The 18,667-nt window shown below is 49.2% G+C and overlaps 4 protein-coding genes across 11 annotated transcripts in view; 2 read left to right on the top strand and 2 right to left on the bottom strand.

Annotated features, from left to right (window-relative positions):
* Positions 1-5,218, top strand: part of DAZAP1 (DAZ associated protein 1) — a 52,989-nt gene extending 47,771 nt beyond the window's left edge. For 4 of the 6 annotated variants that reach the window (XM_082206570.1, XM_082206567.1, XM_082206568.1 and 1 more), the window contains one exon: positions 4,048-5,218. In XM_082206570.1, the coding sequence (XP_082062696.1) occupies positions 4,048-4,220 (173 nt within the window). In that variant the 3' untranslated portion in view covers positions 4,221-5,218. The remainder of the gene's footprint in view (positions 1-4,047) is intronic. The other 2 variants (XR_014215174.1, XM_082206569.1) reach the window with 2 other exon arrangements.
* Positions 1-18,667, bottom strand: part of GAMT (guanidinoacetate N-methyltransferase) — a 194,053-nt gene that overhangs the window by 56,456 nt on the left and 118,930 nt on the right. The gene's annotated exons all lie outside the window — the stretch shown is intronic.
* RPS15 (ribosomal protein S15) lies at positions 11,334-14,943 on the top strand. Its single transcript, XM_082206812.1, has 3 exons — positions 11,334-11,488; positions 12,971-13,205; positions 14,777-14,943. Exons 1-3 carry the CDS (start codon positions 11,481-11,483, stop codon positions 14,888-14,890), a joined length of 357 nt encoding a protein of 118 aa, XP_082062938.1. The 5' UTR covers positions 11,334-11,480; the 3' UTR covers positions 14,891-14,943.
* On the bottom strand, positions 17,358-18,404 carry LOC309523158 (gap junction beta-4 protein-like). The gene has a single exon (XM_082206914.1). The coding sequence runs from the start codon at positions 18,217-18,219 to the stop codon at positions 17,551-17,553; it is 669 nt and encodes a 222-aa protein (XP_082063040.1). The 5' UTR covers positions 18,220-18,404; the 3' UTR covers positions 17,358-17,550.

Consider the following 18,667-nt stretch of genomic DNA (forward strand, 5'->3'; position numbering starts at 1 on the left):
GGATGGAAGGGGGGCGGGGTGGGGGAACAGTAACCTTTTTTTCCTTGCAGGGGTGTCACCTCTTTGGGGAGCAGGGAGAAGAAGAGACATTTGCCCCTCCCCTGAAGGTTTCTCTAGTTCACACAGCTGCCAGTCTTGTTGAAACCACCCCGCTGCCCTGGGGTGTTGGCTTAATTAATTTGTAGTACCACGATTGGGCAGCGTTCACGTGCAAAGGGGGTGGCTTCTCTTGGGAGAAATTCGGGGGCAAGGACCTTCAGCTGTGTTTGAAGAGAGCATTTCCCCCTCTTCCTTTTTTTTTGGGGGGGGGGTGTTGTACAATGGAATTGTGGTGGGTGGAGGCATCCCACATAAAAACAAGGCACAATGCAGCTTTGGCCAAAAAAATAATAATTAGAATAGGGTTAGGTACTTTGTTGTTGTTTTTTTTAAAAGAGTGGGGTGAAATCTCCCTATTCATGACAAAATTGGTTGAATGCACCTACTTCCTTTCTCTCCTGTTGCAAAGATGAGACAAGTGCCTTGGGATATTCACCCTTGCTTATTGAAATCATTTTTATCCCACTCTTCGGCTGTCCACAAATACTGGCCTCGCTTTCAGATTTGCAGCCTAAAAGACGCAAAAGGGATTAGGAGGGAGGAGAAAAGGGCATTCCTTCTTAGCTGCAAGCTTTCAGCGGTTGGGCTAACCAGTACCACCCCATGCACCAGCCTCTTACCTTACAGGCTTATCCAGAAGCTCTGGCGAGTGTAGGGTGGTTCCAAGGAAGACACCCAGCCTCTTTGAATGTATGGAGGAGCACGCATGCCTTCCACAGGAGGGAAGATTTGGACGTACCTGGCGAGGGCAGGCATGAAAGGGACACCTTTCTGCTCCCTGGCAATTTGGTGGTTGGCCACAGCTTAAAAGGGGCTTTCGTTTAGGGTGGGGAAGTTGTAGGCCTCAGTGTTCCCCCAGAGCACAAATGCTTCAGCAGTAAGCACAGAGATCAGCTCTGTGACATAGAGACGGTGCTTTGCATGCAGAAGGCTCCAAGTTTGCATGGACCTGCGGCTTTGCAGGAGCAAGTGATTCTCGAACGTGTGAGGAAGTGCAGAGCTGTGAATTTTTAGCCTTTCCCCTCCCTTAACGTTTCAAAGCTCCGCTGCTGCACAGAGAGACAGCTTTTACATCCACAAGCCTTTTGGCATGACGTTTAAGGTACCGGGGATGCGGGTGGCGCTGTGGCCTAAACCACTGAGCCTCTTGGGCTTGCCGATCATAAGGTCGACAGTTCGAATCCCCGCGGCGGGGTGAGCTCCCGTTGCTCTGTCCCAGCTCCTGCCAACCTAGCAGTTCGAAAGCACGCCAAAAAGTGCAAGTAGATGAATAGGTACCGCTGCGGCGGGAAGGTAAACGGCGTTTCCGTGCGCTGCTCTGCTTTCGCCAGAAGCAGCTTAGTCATGCTGGCCACATGACCTGCAAAAACTGTTTGCGGACAAACGCCGGCTCCCTCGGCCTGTAAAGCAAGATGAGCGCCGCAACCCCAGAGTCGTCTGCAACTGGACTTAACTGTCGGGGGTCCTTTACCTTTTTTAAGGTAGCACATCGAAGGGCCCTGCTGGCTTGTGGGCATTCCTAAATGGATGCTTCTAGGTGATTGGGCAGCCTTTGTAGATATGGTCAGGTAAAAGGTTTTTCTCAGGCTGTTCTTTAGGCTATTAGCATTAACGATCCTATTTAGCTCTGCAAATAAGAAGCAATCTAAGCTTCTTGGCCACCACTGTCCATATTTTGGTCCCGTCGGGCGTCTCTTTGTTACCAGTCTTTGCTGTGTTCTGAGTCCGCTTTTGCTTGCGTCAGGGTGCCTGGGCCTTCCAAACCGGAATGGCGATTCTTCCCACCCCTCTGCCATATGCCTCCTTTCTTTGAACTTTCTCGAAAAATATCCCAAGCCTCTGGGTTTGTTTGTATGTTTTTTGAGAGCGTTCTCCATCCCAGTGATGAGGAAGGCATGGGAGATGCGACCCCGTCTTCCTGCCAGCTCACTTGCACAGAAACCTTGGCGCATGAGGTTTTTTCCTGGCACGAGCGCTGCAACACTGGAAGCGAGGGCTTGCACAAACAGGAAAACTGATATTCCTCTTTGCGGAAGAAGCAGGCGGGTCCGCTCTTCCAAGGCTTCCCTGTCCCCACAATATACCGTATTTTTCGCCCCATAGGACGCACCAGCCCATAGGACGCACCTAGTTTTTTTTGGGGGGGAAATAAAGGAAAAAATTTTTATCCCCCCCCCCAGGTGCGCTGTGCTAAGCCCGAAGCTTGGGGCGTGCGGAGCTCGGCGCGCCCCAAGCTTCTGGGTGCCGGCAAGGTCTCCGCTAGCCGTGGGAGAGCCACGCGGCTCTCCCAGGGCTAGCGGACCGCTGCGCTAATCCTGAAGCTTGGGGCGTGCGGAGCTCAGCGCGCCCCAAGCTTCTGGGTGCAGGCAAGCTCTCCACTAGCCGTGGGAGAGCTGGGTCTCCCACGGCTAACGGATAGCTTCCTGAAGCCTGCATTCGCCCCATAGGACGCACACACATTTCCCCTTCATTTTTGGAGGGGGAAAAGTACATCTCATAGGGCGAAAAATACGGTATGCACAAACCTGTGCGAGTGAGTTGTCTGGAATGTTGTCAAAGAAGGTGAGAGGCAGACCTGACTTTCAGGCCATAAAGGTTCAGTGCAAGAATCCTCTGCCACTTGGAGGAATCGCTGCATCGCCCTGCCAAACGCAGTTGAGTTGGCGCAATGGCTTTATCTGAGCCGTTGGGGATCTGGGCTGTTTTTCACAAGAGTCCTGTACGATCCGGAGATTTAACTACCAGCTGTAAACTGCAGCCAGCACCTAGACTGGAGTCTGTGAGGGGTATTTCAGTGTCAGAGCCTCCTTCACTGCATGCCCAGGCCCATCGCCAGTTTAAAAGGATTTAGTGGGCAGGTGATGATAAGGACCTGTTTCTGTACCGGTCAGAGTCGTTGTGGCCTTCAATCTAGAAAAGGAAGACGTACATTTCATACAATCCTTAAAAGTGTATGAAATGTATGTTTGTATGCTTGTATATTTGTAATATATGTGTATTAATGATGAATTATTTTAACAATAAAAACTTATTAAAATTAAATTTAAAATAGAAAAGGAAGACGTTCTCCACCCCTGGTCCGAGGCAGCAGATTCTCCCCCAGTTTGCTTTTAGGAGCAACTGCAGATTTGGTCAAGCCTATTTTGCCCTAAAGTGATTTTTTTGCAAAAGGGACTCCTGCCAGGGCTGTCTTAAGCATATCCGGTGCCTTTGTGCAAAGCTGCCCCCTGCCCCCAGTTTCTCAGAGTTGTCAACCTTTTTTAAGGGAGGATGGCAGGGCTGGAGGAGGTGGGCAGCGGCTTGAGGGCAAGCTGATGCCAGGAGGCGCTGCGTCCAGCTTCCGCCTCTTCCATGGCGCCCTCCAGAACTTGGCACCCTGCGCCACAAGCCTCTGTGGTAGCCTTTCTCCACCTGTGGGTCCCCAGATGTTGTTGAACTACAACTCCCATCACCCCTAGCTAGCAAGGCCAGAGCTCAGGGATGATGGGAGTTGTAGTCCAACAACATCTGGGGACCCACAGGTTGAGAACTGCTGCTCTGTGGGTGAGATGCCCCCGACTCCTGCCGTTCCATCCTGTCCCTACGTCTTGGGCGATCCACTAGCCTCACAAAAACATCAGGACGCTTCAAACCCTCTGTGATAGAACTTGTGGGTTCCCGGGGGGGTGGACTTGCCCCCCCCAAAAGGAGCTGGCAGTAGGAAGCTTTAAAACCTTGGGGGGCCGGTTTGGGGTTGTCTCTTGTTCTCCCTCTGCTCATTTCCCCCCCCATCCTTGACACTGCACCAACTAACAGCTCCGTGGGGTCCGGGGGCTTTGTGCGCACGACCCCGCGCACTCTTGCGAATGTGTAAATTGCGCTGTGTTCTGGCCTTGCCTGGTGCGTCAGGAGCTCACCTCCCAACTCTCCCCCTCTCCCTCCTTTTTCTCTCTCTTCTCTCCCTTCTAGGATACGGACAAGATTTGAGTGGTTTTGGACAAGGCTTTGCCGACCCCAGCCAACAGCCCCCCACCTACGGAGGCCCCTCCGTACCACCCTCCAGTGGGCCGCCTGCAGGGGGCAGTGGTTTTGGCCGCGGACAGAACCATAACGTTCAAGGTTTCCACCCTTACCGACGCTAGCACCTAGAAATCAGGGAGTTCTGTCCAGAGCAGGATATCTGGTACCAGCCGAAACCCAGGAATCCCAGACTTATATGAACTTGTGACAATCACCTACTTTGCTGGAGGGGGTGGGGGGGAGAAAAAAAACAAACCACAAAACGTAACATCTTGGGAAGGGGGTGCTAGGGGAGGAGAAAGCTTTTCCAAGCGAAGCCGTGGGTGGTGTTTGGACTGCGGTTTTTAATTTTTGTTTTCCTTTCTTTAACCCATCAGCACAAATAAAGAGAGTGTCACTGGTTCAAACTTACAGGGTTTTAAAAACGTCTTCAGCTTTAATTAAAAAAAAAAACACAAAACAAACTTCAGGTTTCTTTCTCTATATTTTTGTTGGAAATTTAAATTTTTTTTTTCCTGAGCCTTTTGTTTTACCATATATTGTAAACTTTTATGTTTAAAGAAGAAGAAGAAAATATATATTACATTTACAGATTGTGAGATTTTTAAGAGAAATTTTCTACTATGTATGCTGGCTTATTTTTTAATTTAAAAGAGAAAAAAAAAACACAACAGGGTTTCCGTTAGCACTGCTTAGAAGTAAGTGGGGGGGGGTCAGCTCCCAACCTCCTTTTTAGTGTGGTTGGTCCAGAAACTCTGGGAGTTAAAAAAAAAAAAAAGAAGAGAAAGAGAAAGGAATCTACTCTGTGTGTTGGTCATTTTGTTATTGGTTCCTGAGCTGATGGCAACAGTCCGGAAGAACAGAATTGTTGGGAAAGGCAGCGGGGTCACTTCCGAAGCACAGCGTTTCAAACTGGGCTTCAGTTCTTAAAAAAAATAAATAAAAATAAATCCTTTTTGGGATGTAGATTTCTTTAAAGAGGGGGTTAACGGAGGCCTTGCGAAGATGTAGATATCCCTCAGGCGAAAATAAAATAAAAAATAAATGGTGCAATTTTGCACTAACCAGTGATCACCCCTGGTTTGAATAAAGAGAAGTACATTTGGATTAGAAACACAAACCTGTCTCTACTTTCTTTTCTTCTTTCCTTGCCTGCAACCCCCCCCCCAAAAAAAAACAACAACACTTGAGTTTCTCACCATAGCTCATAAGCTCCAAGAAACACCACTTTGGGTTGGATTGGCGGCCGGCAGCCACTAGAAAGGTTCTGTGTGGCTCTGAAGCTTGCGTATTTTTCAGCCACTAATGAAAAGTCCACAGTCTCCCCCCCCCCCTTGTGTCAGTTCTGTACAGTCATGCCTTGGGTTGCTAGTGGCGCGTTTTCGGGTTGCGGACTGCGCCAAACCCAGACGTTACCATATTTTTTGCTCTATAAGACTCACTTTTTCCCTCCTAAAAAGTAAGGGGAATTGTGTGTGCATCTTATGGAGCGAATGCAGGCTGCGCAGCTATCCCAGAAGCCAGAACAGCAAGAGGGATCGCTGCTTTCGCTGCGCAGCGATCCCTCTTGCTGTTCTGGCTTCTGAGATTCAGAATATTTTTTTTCTTGTTTTCCTCCTCCAAAAACTAGGTGCGTCTTGTGGTCTGGTGCGTCTTATAGAGCGAAAAATACGGTGCGTCCGGGTTTCGGCGCATGCACAGAAGCGCAAAATGAAGTCATGCACAGAAGCGCTGAATTGCATCACGCTTGTGCGCAGACGCAGCGCTGCGGGTTGCGAACGTGCCTCCCGCAGAGATCACGTTCACAACCCGAGGTATGACTGTATTCCTCCTCACAGACGGTGGGGAGCAGCAGCCTGATCAATACGGAAAACGCCTTTTCTGCGATCTTTCATACTTCCAACCGTTAAGGCAGCAAAAATCAGTCTTTGTCACCTCACACACACCCTCCTGTGATAAAAGACAGCCTAAAACGTTGAACCATCCTGGGTTTGGTGAAATAACGAAAGGTTGCTGCTTCAACGCTCGCCCTTCTTCGATTCCTGAACCCAAGCTGTCTTTTCCTGACTTTTTTTTTCCCCTGCCAGGTTCGGAAAAGACCATCTTGGGCTTTGCTGCTTTAAAACACAGGCCGCAAGCCTGTGTTGATTTGAGCTGCTCATTGATCAAAATTAGTTGAACGCTAAATCGGTTAACATGTAGTCAACAAAGATACAGTGGTACCTCGGGTTAAGTACTTAATTCATTCCAGAGGTCTGTTCTTAGCGTGAAACTGTTCGTAACCTGAAGCACCACTTTAGCTAATGGGGCCTCCTGCTGCCGCCGCACAATTTCTGTTCTCATCCTGAAGCAAAGTTCTTAACCCGAGGTACAATTTCTGGGTTAGCAGAGTCTGTAACCTGAAGCGTCTGTAACCCGAGGTACCACTGTATAGCTCTGTGATTGCTAATGTACCACTTAGATATGGTTTGGAGGACCTGGCCTCCGTAACATTAAAAAATGCACTCAGATCAAGTGTTCAGTGGGGAAGTTTTCGTCCTAGCCCTTCCAACCTCCCCAAATTCACATCCCACAGTCAATGTTTGGGACTACAGCTCCCATTGGCTTCCATAGCAGTGCTGGCTGAGTGTGATGAGAGCTGTGTGTGTGTGTTTTAACAAAATTTATAAAAGCACTTGAGCAGGAAAACCTCTAAACTGCAACGCAAAGCATCCGGAGTCCCTTTCTACACGAATTTTATATGTATGTATGTATAGGGATGCGGGTGGCGCTGTGGGTTAAACCACAGAGCCTAGGACTTGCTGATCAGAAAGTCGGCGGTTCGAATCCCCGCCACGGGGTGAGCTCCCGTTGCTCGGTCCCTGCTCCTGCCAACCTAGCAGTTTGAAAGCACCTCAGAGTGCAAGTAGATAAGAAGAAGAGTTTGGATTTGATATCCCGCCTTTCACTCCCCTTCAGGAGTCTCAAAGCGGCTAACATTCTCCTTTCCCTTCCTCCCCCACAACAAACACTGTGAGGTGAGTGGGGCTGAGAGACTTCAGAGAAGTGTGACTGGCCCAGGGTCACCCAGCAGCTGCATGTGGAGGAGCGGGGAATCGAACCTGGTTCACCAGATTACGAGACTACCGCTCTTAACCACTACACCACACTGGTACCGCTCCAGCGGGAAGGTAAACAGCGTTTCCGTGCGCTGCTCTGGTTCGCCAGAAGCGGCTCAGTCCTGCTGGCCACATGACCAGCTGTACGCCGGCCCCCTCGGCCAATAAAGAAGAGGCTCATCTCAGCTATCTGCCAATCTCCCATTCCCACCACCCTTCTGAGTAACACCCCTCCCCACCTTCTCACTATATAGAAGGGTCTGGCAACTTCTGTTTCAGTGTATCTGAAGAAGTGTGCATGCACACGAAAGCTCATACCAAGAACTAACTTAGTTGGTCTTTAGATTACATCATGAATACATTAAGAAAAGGTTGGGTCACACAGGATTAACATATGGAGGAGGGAGGGGGGAATATGCAGAGCTGGAGATATGCGCAGATAAGCACATCCTGAGTACCTGATGAGAAGACAATGGTCCATGTATGCATAGTCTGTCACCTAGCATCGCCCAGAGGAAGGGCTTGGCAGAGCAATTTGACCGGATTAGGGTCTTGACACCTTGCTTGAGGGATTATGGAGGACAGGGGAGGTGTCATGGAGTCCTAGAGAAATTGAGCAAATTGGCACATTGATGTTCTATGAATTTTATAGATTTTAGCCCCTTTTGACATTGACAATTGGAAATAAATGGATATATTGTAGCGAAGAAGGAGGTGAAGAAGACATGCCCCCCCCTTCCGTATCACCACATAAAAATCAGCTGCGAAAAAATGCAAGGAAAATCCATGGCAAAGGACTAAATCCAAGCATCCTTTAAAAATCAGGAAGCAAAATAATTGAAAATGAGCTAAAAAGTACCAATTTCTCCTTTTTTTAAAAAAAAAAACCAAACAAAAACTTGATTAGCAATGAAGCAAACGAAAATCATTATTCCCCACCACCGTACATCAATCATCTCATTAAATGAATCGATCCAATTAAATGCCCACCTCCCTATTCAGCAATTTGCACAATTTAATCTTTCTACAGCCAAAAACGCAGAAACCAGTTTCGCACTCAAGTTTGCTATTATTAAAAGTAGTAATTAATTGTTTCAGTAATTTGAATTACTACCCACCTTTCACCGTAATCATATCTGGGCTGCAGCCCCAGCAGCAGTTTCAAACACCCTGAGGGCGCCACGTTGCAGAACCCCGACTTATTTTGCCAGCGGCTCCTTTAAGAACCTCGCGCGTGCGCACAGAGGCGCTCGCCTGCTCTATGGGCGGAAGCGAGCGCCCTTGAAGCCGGCGGTGGGCGTTGCTCTCGCGAAAGGCCTTCCGTTCTGCGCCCGGAAGCCGCCGGCTCTCGCGAGACTAGGAGCAAAGCGCGCGGAATCTCGGCCTTTTCCTGGAGGAGACGGCGGCCAAGATGGTGGGTAGTTTCTGAAGGGGCCCTCTTTGGCGGCGCGCAATCCGGCTCCATCCGGCCGGAGGAGGGCGGCGGGGGCCGGCGGGACTTGGCTGTTCGCGGAGTGGGGTCGGGCCCCGGTTATACCGGCGGGGGCAGGAGGGCGTGAGCGGGGTGGGAAGCCCGGCGGGCGGCGAGACGAATGGAGCGGCGGGGTAGCCCAGGCCTAGGCCTGGAAAGGGGTCCTCGGCACGACCATAGCTGTCTCTGCAGCGCCTGATCCCGTGTGGCTTAAGCTCCAGTGCCTGGCGAGGAGGCTCTTAAGGAAACAGTTCCTCTGAGCATGGGCAGAGCGTCCAGCAAGGCTTAAGCTCCAGGGCTTGTATTTTCAAAGGACAAGGAGAGACCCTTAAGGAAATTGTGTCTCTGAGCATGGGCAGAGTGTCCAGCAAGGCTTAAGCTCCCGGGCCTGTATGCTCAAAGGACAAGGAGAGACCCTTAAGGAAATTGTGTCTCTGAGCATGGGCAGAGCGTCCAGCAAGGCTTAAGCTCCAGGGCCTGTATTCTCAAAGCTTTATTCAGAAGGGAGGGGAGGCTCTTAGGAAAACTGTGTCTCTGAGCATGGGCAGAGCGTCCAGCAAGGCTTAAGCTGCCGGGATTGTATTTCCAAAGCTATCTTCAAAGGACCAGGGGAGACTCTTCAGGAAACTGTGTCTCCTGCCAGTGCCTGGCGAGGAGGCTCTTAAGGAAACAGTTCCTCTGAGCATGGGCAGAGCATCCAGCAAGGCTTAAGCTCCAGGGCTTGTATTTTCAAAGGACAAGGAGAGACCCTTAAGGAAATTGTGTCTCTGAGCATGGACAGAGTGTCCAGCAAGGCTTAAGCTCCCGGGCCTGTATGCTCAAAGGACAAGGAGAGACCCTTAAGGAAATTGTGTCTCTGAGCATGGGCAGAGCGTCCAGCAAGGCTTAAGCTCCAGGGCCTGTATTCTCAAAGCTTTATTCAGAAGAGAGGGGGAGACTCTTAGGAAATAGTGTCTCTGAGTATGGACAGAGCGTCCAGCAAGGCTTAAGCTCCAGGGCTTGTATTTTCAAAGGACAAGGAGAGACTCTTAAGGAAACTGTGTCTCTGAGCATGGACAGAGCGTCCAGCAAGGCTTAAGCTCCAGGGCTTGTATTTTCAAAGGACAAGGAGAGACTCTTAAGGAAACTGTGTCTCTGAGCATGGACAGAGCGTCCAGCAAGGCTTAAGCTGCAGTGCCTGTATTCTCAAAGCTTTATTCAGAAGGGAGGGGGAGGCTCTTAAGGAAACTGTGTCTCTGAGCATGGGCAGAGCGTCCAGCAAGGCTTAAGCTCCAGGGCATGTATTTTCAAAGCTATCTTCAAAGGACAAGGGGAGACTCTTCAGGAAATTGTGTCTCTGAGCATGAGTAGAGTTCCAACAAGGCTTAAGCGCCAGTTTCCTTTATTTTAATTTTTCTTGAGAAGGGAGGCGCTAAAAAAATCTGTGTTTCTGAGCATGGGCAGAGTGCCCAGCAAGGTGGCAGCACATGAAAGGACTGTTTTCAGATATGGAAGGAGGGGAAAGGAATCATAGTTCTGGAAAGGGACCCCGAGGAATATCTAGTTCAGGCCCTCCCAACCTTTTCAGACCCAGCACTCACTTTTAACCCAAACGTGCATTTCTTAATCTTTTGCCGCATGTTTGCATGGCGGAGGTCCAGCTCACGAAGAAGCCCACCATGCATGCGGCTTCTGTTGGAAGACCGAGGATCCTTTAATGCAGAAATCACAGCAAAGATTAAAAGCCTTTCCCTCCACACATGTTCAGAATGACCAGCAGGGCAGCCACAGATGCCTTCCAAATATTGGGGCGAGAGGGGATCTTAACATGGTCCCTGAATAGGAGCAGATTTCCAGCAAGCCCCAGAATTTTTGTCACAAAGTCCAGGTCTACCGTCTTCGGAGAATATGGGCTGGGTGCTGGTGGCGTTCGTACAAGACCTCCTCTGAGCATGAGTAGAGTGTCTTGTGGGGTTTGATAGAATTGTAGAGTCGGAAGGTGACCCGCATGGGAATTGAACCCGCAACCTTGGCATGATCAGCACCACACTCTATAACCAAGCCAGCCAACTGAATTTCAGTTCCTGCGTCTGGGGTCTTTGTGGGGCAGGGAGGAATGCTGCCGTTGCCTCTGAGCGTGATAAGAGTGCTTGGAGGCCTTAAGCGCCAGCAGTTTCTTTCCAAGCCAGGAACCGTGTCGGTTTAGACGTTAGCTTCGTTTTATATCCCGCTTTTTCCCCCCTCCAAGGCGTTCTCTTTCTTCCCCTCCTTGTTTAATCCCCACAACAAACCCCAAATCAACCATTACAAAAAATAGAAATAAATAAAGAAAATATAAGTAAAAGAAAGTAGATAAATGAATAAATAGGTTGCAAATGTAACATAATAATCTTATCCATTTCCATTCCAATTATTAGTCTTCACATTTGTTTCTTTATAACTTTAAAGTGTTTTTTTTTATTTCTTTCTTGGGGTACATATATGAAACTTAATAAAAAGAAATTTTAAAAAAAAATCCCCACAACAAACCTGAGAGTCAGTGACTGGCCCCGGTTCACCCAGTGAGCTCCATGGAGGGATTTGAACCCTGGTCTTCCAGTCCCCAGTCCAACGCTCTTTAACCACTGCCCTACACTGTCTCTCAAACTGGCAAGGCTTGCCAGGTTGGGGAAACTTGCAGGTGTTTTGGATGAGGGCAGAATGAAGTAGGTTTATGTATTTGGTGTGAACGCCTTTCGTTTCCTCTCCCTGGGCAGGCGGAAGTGGAACAGAAGAAGAAGCGTACCTTCCGGAAGTTCACCTATCGGGGTGTTGACCTGGACCAGCTCCTTGACATGTCCTAGTAAGAGAATCCTCTTCCCTTTCCGTCGTTTACACCCTTCCTGTCCCCTTTTCGTACTACATCTCCCATCGTCCATAGTCTGGGTGGCTTCCAAAAAAAATTAAAATACTGCAATACATCAAACATTAAAAGCTTCCCTGAACAGGGCTGCCTTCAGAGGTCTTCTAAAAGTCTGGTACTAGTTCTCTTTGACATCTGGTGAGAGGGCGTTCCCCAGGGAGGGCGCCACTACCAAGAAGGCCCTTTTTCTTAGACCATTCATAACATAAGAATATTCTTCACAACCGTGAGCAGGGCAGCTGGGAGGGGGCGGTAAGTGAAGACAAGCAACAGCAATTCACTACAGTGGTACCTCGGGTTAAGTACTTAATTCGTTCCGGAGGTCCGTTCTTAACCTGAAACTTTTCTTAACCTGAAGCACCGCTTTAGCTAATGGGGCCTCCTGCTGCCACCGTGCCACCGGAGCACGATTTCTGTTCTCATCCTGAAGCAAAGTTCTTAACCCTAGGTACTATTTCTGGGTTAGCGGAGTCTGTAACCTGAAGCATATGTAACCCGAGGTACCACTGCATAACAGCATTCACCGCTCCTACTCAGGCCGCACAGAAAAATACATTTTGGTTCCAGAAAGCCATTCTGAGTGTGCAGCTAAAATATAACGGATAGGATTCTGCAGTTGGCGTATTAGTGTGTGAAAACAGTCCGGATACAAGGATCCCCATGTGGCGAATATTCCGGGCATCTTCCCTGAGTTGCAAGTGGTTGGGACCCAGGTGCGAAATGCGCCCGGCTGATTCCGAACTCTGCTGTCCTTGCTCTGATTCCCACCCCCTCTGCGCACCTGGGATTGACCACTGATGCCCTTTAACTTCTGCCTGCCCAGTTTTGGGATTTAATATATAATGAACTGGAGAAACTTTTTAAGAACACATTCCCGAAAAAACAGGAGGGTTTTCTATTAGGGATAATAGGGGAGGAAGTAAAAAAGGAGGATTGTAAATTATTTCAATTTGCTACAGTAGCAGCTAGGATCCTTGTGGCTCAAAAGTGGAAATCACAGGAGACCCCAACGGTAATGGAGTGGCAGGCTAAATTTTTTGAGTATGCAGAATTAGCTAAAATGACTTATAAAATTCGAGACCAAAAAGGGACAAAGTCTGAAGAAGAGTGGGGTAAATTTGTTGCATACATAAGAAGTAACTGTAGAAGTCTAAAAACTGTAGCAGGGTTAACATAAATCCTGTGATGTGTACAGAAGGTAAATAAGAATCTGCAAGAGAAGATTTAACTTAAGAAAACTGAAGGAGGGAAGGAAGGAAGTCTGGGCGTGAAACTACGCAGTGTAAATAAGATGACATCAAATGATGATTGTAAAAGATTAAGTTTTATTTTTGTTGGTGAAAAACTCAATTAAAAGCATTTTTTAAAAAGACTTCTGCCTGCCCTTTAACTTCTGCCTGACCGTTCCTTTTCTGTTCCCAGCGAGCAGCTGATGCAGCTGTACAGCGCCCGCCAGCGTCGGCGGCTGAATCGCGGCCTGCGCCGCAAGCAGCACTCCCTCCTCAAGCGGCTGCGCAAGGCCAAGAAAGAAGCCCTGCCCATGGAGAAGCCTGAGGTGGTGAAGACCCACCTGCGGGACATGATTATCCTTCCGGAAATGGTGGGCAGCATGGTTGGCGTGTACAATGGGAAGACCTTCAACCAGGTGGAAATTAAGGTGAGGAGGGCTGGTGGCTGGGGAGGGAACACCTTCTTCTTATTATTATTTATTGAATTTATATAAGGCCCTATACCCGGGGGTCTCGGGGCGCTTCACAGAGTAAAATCAAGATATAAAACCACAAAATACATAATAGAAATTAAAACAACAACCCAATAGCCTCTCCCCCAACAAAACAAAAACACATTTTATAGGGACACAGGATGTAAATCAGATCAACCAAAGGCCTGGTTAAAAGGGAACCTAAAGGTGTATAATGAAGGCGCCAGGCGAACTTCCCTAGGGAGAGGTAGCCGTGTTGGTCTGCCATAGTCAAAATAAAAAAATTCCTTCCAGTAGCACCTTAAAGACCAACTAAGTTAGTTCTTGGTATGAGCTTTTGTGTGCATGCGTGTATCTGAAGAAGTGTGCATGCACACGAAAGCTCATACCAAGAACTAACTTAGTTGGTCTTTAAGGTGCTACTGGAAGGAATTTTTTTATTTTCCCTAGGGAGAGCGTTACACAGACAGGGAGCCACTGCAGAGAAGGCCCCGCTCTCGTGTTGCCACCCTCGGGACCTTTCGAGGAGGAGGCACACGAAGGAAGGCCTCAGAAGATGATCTCAGGGTTCGTGTAGGTTCATATGGAAAGTGGCAGTCCATGAGGTATTGTGGTCCTGAACCGTTTAAGGCTTTGTAGGTCAAGGCAGCACTTTGAATCGGGCCCAGAATTGCAGAGTTGGAAGAGACCACAAGGGTCGTACGTTTTGAATCTCTCGGAAATTGTAATTGAAAGAGCTTGCAAACTGAACAATCAAATGAATTTAGCAAGTTGATGCCTAATTAATCATAAGGCAGTAATGTCAACATGGCTTTAAAGTTAAAAGCGTTCTCTTCTTAAAAAATCAGCATCTACCAGATTTGCAAAATTGGGAAATTCCGCGGTTGTAGAAATTGCATTGCCAGTCACTGCCCAACTTTTTGTGTCAGCACAACACAAACGCTTGACTCCCAATACAGAGTCTCAAATCTCACTATGCAGACTGATAGGGATTTTTAAGGTCTAACATGGACCACATTTGTCACCCATTTAATTGTCTCAGCATTTCTTTTCATTTAACAAAATGCATTCACCACTTGATGGTTTTAAAAGCAAACAAACCCACAAACATTCTAAGTGGTTTAGTAAACCCCCCAGGTAAAGAAAAGCAATTTTGCCAACCATCTAGCCGTTCCCCTTTGCATTAACTGCCTCCGTCTCCAAACTTTGCTGTTCTTCTGGTGTGATTGTTTTACTCTGTTTTCACCACCCTTGACACAAAGCTAACCTTGCAATTACATAGTTCTTGAGTCCTTTCACAGAAAGCAGTTCATAAATATATTGAATACATTATTTCTTCCTTGTTCGATTTATTAGTTGCTTGTGATTTGTGCTATTTAAGAACAAAAAAAATATTGTGCCTTTAAAAATTCAGGCAGAACGTTCGCATTCTTCTGCAGATAAAGTTCATGTGCACAAATGAAAAACAACCTCCAGGAAGATTGCCAAGGTGCTAACGAATCTCATTTTCCTCCTTTCTCTTTCAGCCTGAAATGATTGGCCACTATTTGGGAGAGTTCTCCATCACTTACAAGCCCGTTAAGCACGGCCGACCTGGAATCGGGGCCACCCATTCCTCTCGGTTCATTCCTCTGAAGTAAGGGGACTTGGAAAGAGTTGTGTCTCTCGTGTAAATAAAAGGGTTTCCCAACAATATTGCCTGCATTGCTTTTGGATGGGGGCATTCCCAAACAATTTCTCTTTCTTGTACTCTCCGAATTACACTTGTGGTGGTGAGTAGCAACAAGAAAACCCGATTTCACCTCATGACACTGGGATTTTTCCTCTGGTGTTGACTGCACCATAGTAGAATTTCTGAGTTGGGCTGCTGCCTATAGAAATGTGGGGCTCTATATATGCTGTGTCTTTTAAAATAAAATACCGGTAACTAGGAGGACTAGAATAATAATAATAATGATGATGATGATGATGATGATGATATTATTATTATCATTATTATTTATTCCCCAGCCACTCTGGGCAGCTTAAAGGTAAAGGGACCCCTGACCATTAGGTCCAGTCGCAGACGAGACTGGGGTTGCGGTGCTCATCTCGCTTTACTGGCCGAGGGAGACGGCGTACAGCTTCCGGGTCATGTGGCCAGCAGGACTAAGCTGCTTCTGGCGAACCAGAGCAGCGCACGGAAACGCCGTTTACCTTCCCGCCGGAGCGGTACCTATTTATCTACTTGAACTGGCGTGCTTTCGAACTGCTAGGTGGGCAGGAGCTGGGACCAAGCAACGGGAGCTCACCCCGTCATTGCGGGGATTCGAACTGCCGACCTTCTGATCAGCAAGTCCTAGGCTCTGTGGTTTAACCCACAGCGCCACCCGCGTCCCTTATATGAAAATTAGGGGGCAGGATATTAAACATGCACGCAGGTGGCAAGGAGTAGGGAGAACGAGACTGCAGCCAAGAAATCTCTTTCGACACTTGACCCAAATGCTGTGCAAAACCCCTGATTCCATTCAGAGCCTAGATCTTTGCGTTGCAAAGCAGTTGTTGGCATCTGAGGTCTGAACTGCTTTAGCACCGAAGTGACCCCCCCAACCCCAGGGCACAAGCCTGAGCAGTGTTTCTGGAGGTCCTGGGCTGTCCCGACGACAAGACCCCTTTCTCTGCCTCACTATTGGGGTCCAAAGGAAAGGAGAGCATGTTCCGCAGCAGCCGGGTTGCAGGAAGGAAGCGCACAAGGCACTACATGCACTCCAGATTTGTGTAGGATTTGCTCCCTTAGCCTTCTCTTCTCCCGAAGATGCCCTGGAGGCAGTGGAAGTTTCGGGTCAGTTTGCCTTCTCTTGGACGGGCTTCCTTCTCAGGTGGACGGGCCTCATTCTGCCCCTCACTTTTCCCCTCCACAGCACACGCAGAAACCGCCTTCTAGGCCATTATCCACTCAAACTTCCAGAGCCTGCCTTTGCAGGCAGGGGAAGTCCTCCTAAGGTAAAGGGACCCTTGACCATTAGGTCCAGTCGTGGCCAACTCTGGGGTTCCGGCGTTCATCTCGCTTTCCTGGCCGAGGGAGCTGGCGTACAGCTTCCGGGTTATGTGGCCAGCAGGACTAAGCCCCTTCTGGGGAACCAGAGCAGCACACAGAAACACCGTTTACCTTCCCGCCGGAGCAGGACCTATTTATCTACTTGCACTTTGAGGTGCTTTTGAACTGCTAGGTGGGCAGGAGCAGGGACTGAACAACGGGAGCTCACCCCGTCATTGCGGGGATTCGAACCGCCGACCTTCTGATCAGCAAGTCCTAGGCTCTGTGGTTTAACCCGCAGCGCCACCCGCGTCCCTTGGGAAGTCCTCCTACCTTACACTGAATCAGACCATTGTCCTAAGCTCATTATTGTCTCCACTGGCTGCCAGCACCTCTTCAAGGTTTTGCCCGCAGGAAGACCCTGAGGACTTCTCCAACTAGGGCTGGCCCCCTGCCTGAAACCCGGGAGATCCATTGCTTCCATCCAGTGTGGACAATATTGAGCTCCAGGGTGCAACTTGGTGGCTTGGCGCCAGTTGGCTTCCTGCTTAAATTAGCCCATTCAAAAACGGGAGGAGTAGAGTACCGTATTTTTCGCCCTATAAGACGCACCAGACCACAAGACGCACCTAGTTTTCGGAGGAGGAAAGCAAGAAAAAAAATATTCTGAATCTCAGTAGCCAGAAGAGCAAGAGGGATCGCTGCGCAGAGAAAGCAGCAATCCCTCTTGCTGATCTGGCTTCTGGGATAGCTGCGCAGCCTGCATTCGCTCCATAAGATGCACACGCATTTCCCCTTACTTTTTAGGAGGGAAAAAGTGAGTCTTAAAGAGCAAAAAATATGTTATTTCTAAGGGAAGGGGCATAGCTCCGTGGCAAAACACTTGCTTTGAATGCAGCACCTCTAGGTCAGGTGGCCGATGCTAGAAGAGACCCTTCTCAGTTGGAGAGGTGCTCCCAGTCAAATCTGGCGATGTAATGATAATAATATTTTCTTATTTGTACCCCGCCCCACTCTGGGCGGCTCCCAACGGAATATTAAAAAAACAATAAAACATCAAACAGGGCTGCCTTCAGATGTCTTCTAAAGTCAGATAGTTGTTTGTTTCCTTGACATCTGAAGGGAGGGTGCCACCACCGAGAAGGCCCTCTGCCTGGTTCCCTGTAACCTCACTTCTTGCAGGGAGGGAACCGCCAGAAGGCCCTCGGAGCTGGACCCCAGTGTCCGGGCTGAACGATGGGGGTGGAGACGCTCCTTCAGACGTCGATAGTCGGATGGGAGGTGTCAAACATCCGGCATCAAGAGAGGCCGTTCCGGTTGACTCTTCCCTGGGCCCGATGCGCAGTGAAAGGTTTCGGATGCCGCTGAGTACAACCCAGGGAGACACAGCGCAACGGAGGCCCAGGAAACCCCAGCTACGAAGAGGTTGAACCCGTCTTTCCACTTGGCTTGCTCAATGGTGCACAGAACCCCATCGGGACAGGAGACGGACGGAGGGCAGTGGAGCTGTGGCGGGTAGCGAGCGTAGAGTCCGTGGAAAACTGCCAGGAAGATCCCTTCTAGGGCCGCCTTGGCCAGCAGGCTGAGCCAATGCAGCTGTTGCAGCCGCCTCTTGCCGTGGGGCGGACCCTGCCTCCAGCCACTCCTCCCCTGGAAGCTGGGCGGGCGGAAAACACATGAGCAGGCCGTGCCGTGGGTCAGGAGACTGGCCATCTGCAGCAGGAAGAGGTTGAAGGGGGAGACCGGGAAGGCGGCGTCGAAACAGGCCAAGAGGCAGCCCCGGGAAGCGGTGTCGCAGCGCAGGTCCCCTGCCTCGTCCCGCCAAAGGGTTCTTGCACCCAGGGCCAGGGATCCGAGCCGGACCGCAGCAAACAGAGCCAGGCCAGCGCGGCACAGCCTGGGCACCTGCCCGCTAGTGCCGCTCAGGACGGTCAGAAACACTTCTGTCCCCATGGGTCCCAGCGGGAACGGCTTTCCACTGCAATCAAAATTACTCACATTATTCCTGTAAAGGTGTACTATTTATACCCCGCCCATCTGACCGGGTCGCCCCAGCCACTCTTTGTGGCTTCCAACATATATAAAATACAGTGGTACCTTGGGTTAAGTACTTAATTCGTTCCGGAGGTCCGTACATAACCTGAAACTGTTCTTAACCTGAAGCAGCACTTTAGCTAATGCCTCCTGCTGCTGCCGCGACGCCAAAGCACAATTTTTGTTCTCATCCCGAGGTAATATTTCTGGGTTAGCGGAGTCTGTAACCTGAAGCGTATGTAACCTGAGGTACCACTGTATATAAAATAATTTATAAAGGTAAGGTAAAGGACCCCTGGACAGTTAGGTCCAGTCAAAGGCAACTACAGTGGTACCTTAGGTTAAGTACTTACCGTATTTTTCACTC

This window comes from Podarcis vaucheri, assembly GCF_965113315.1.
Source record: "Podarcis vaucheri genome assembly, chromosome: 18".
Classification (NCBI taxonomy): domain Eukaryota; kingdom Metazoa; phylum Chordata; class Lepidosauria; order Squamata; family Lacertidae; genus Podarcis; species Podarcis vaucheri.

Bases quoted from the DNA above. Each gene is read 5' to 3' on its own strand.
- RPS15 (XM_082206812.1), top strand. The intron at 13,206-14,776 runs GTGAGGAGGGCT...TTTCTCTTTCAG, and splicing joins TCAACCAGGTGGAAATTAAG to CCTGAAATGATTGGCCACTA.
- LOC309523158 (XM_082206914.1), bottom strand. From the start codon at position 18,219: ATGGGGACAGAAGTGTTTCTGACCGTCCTGAGCGGCACTAGCGGGCAG.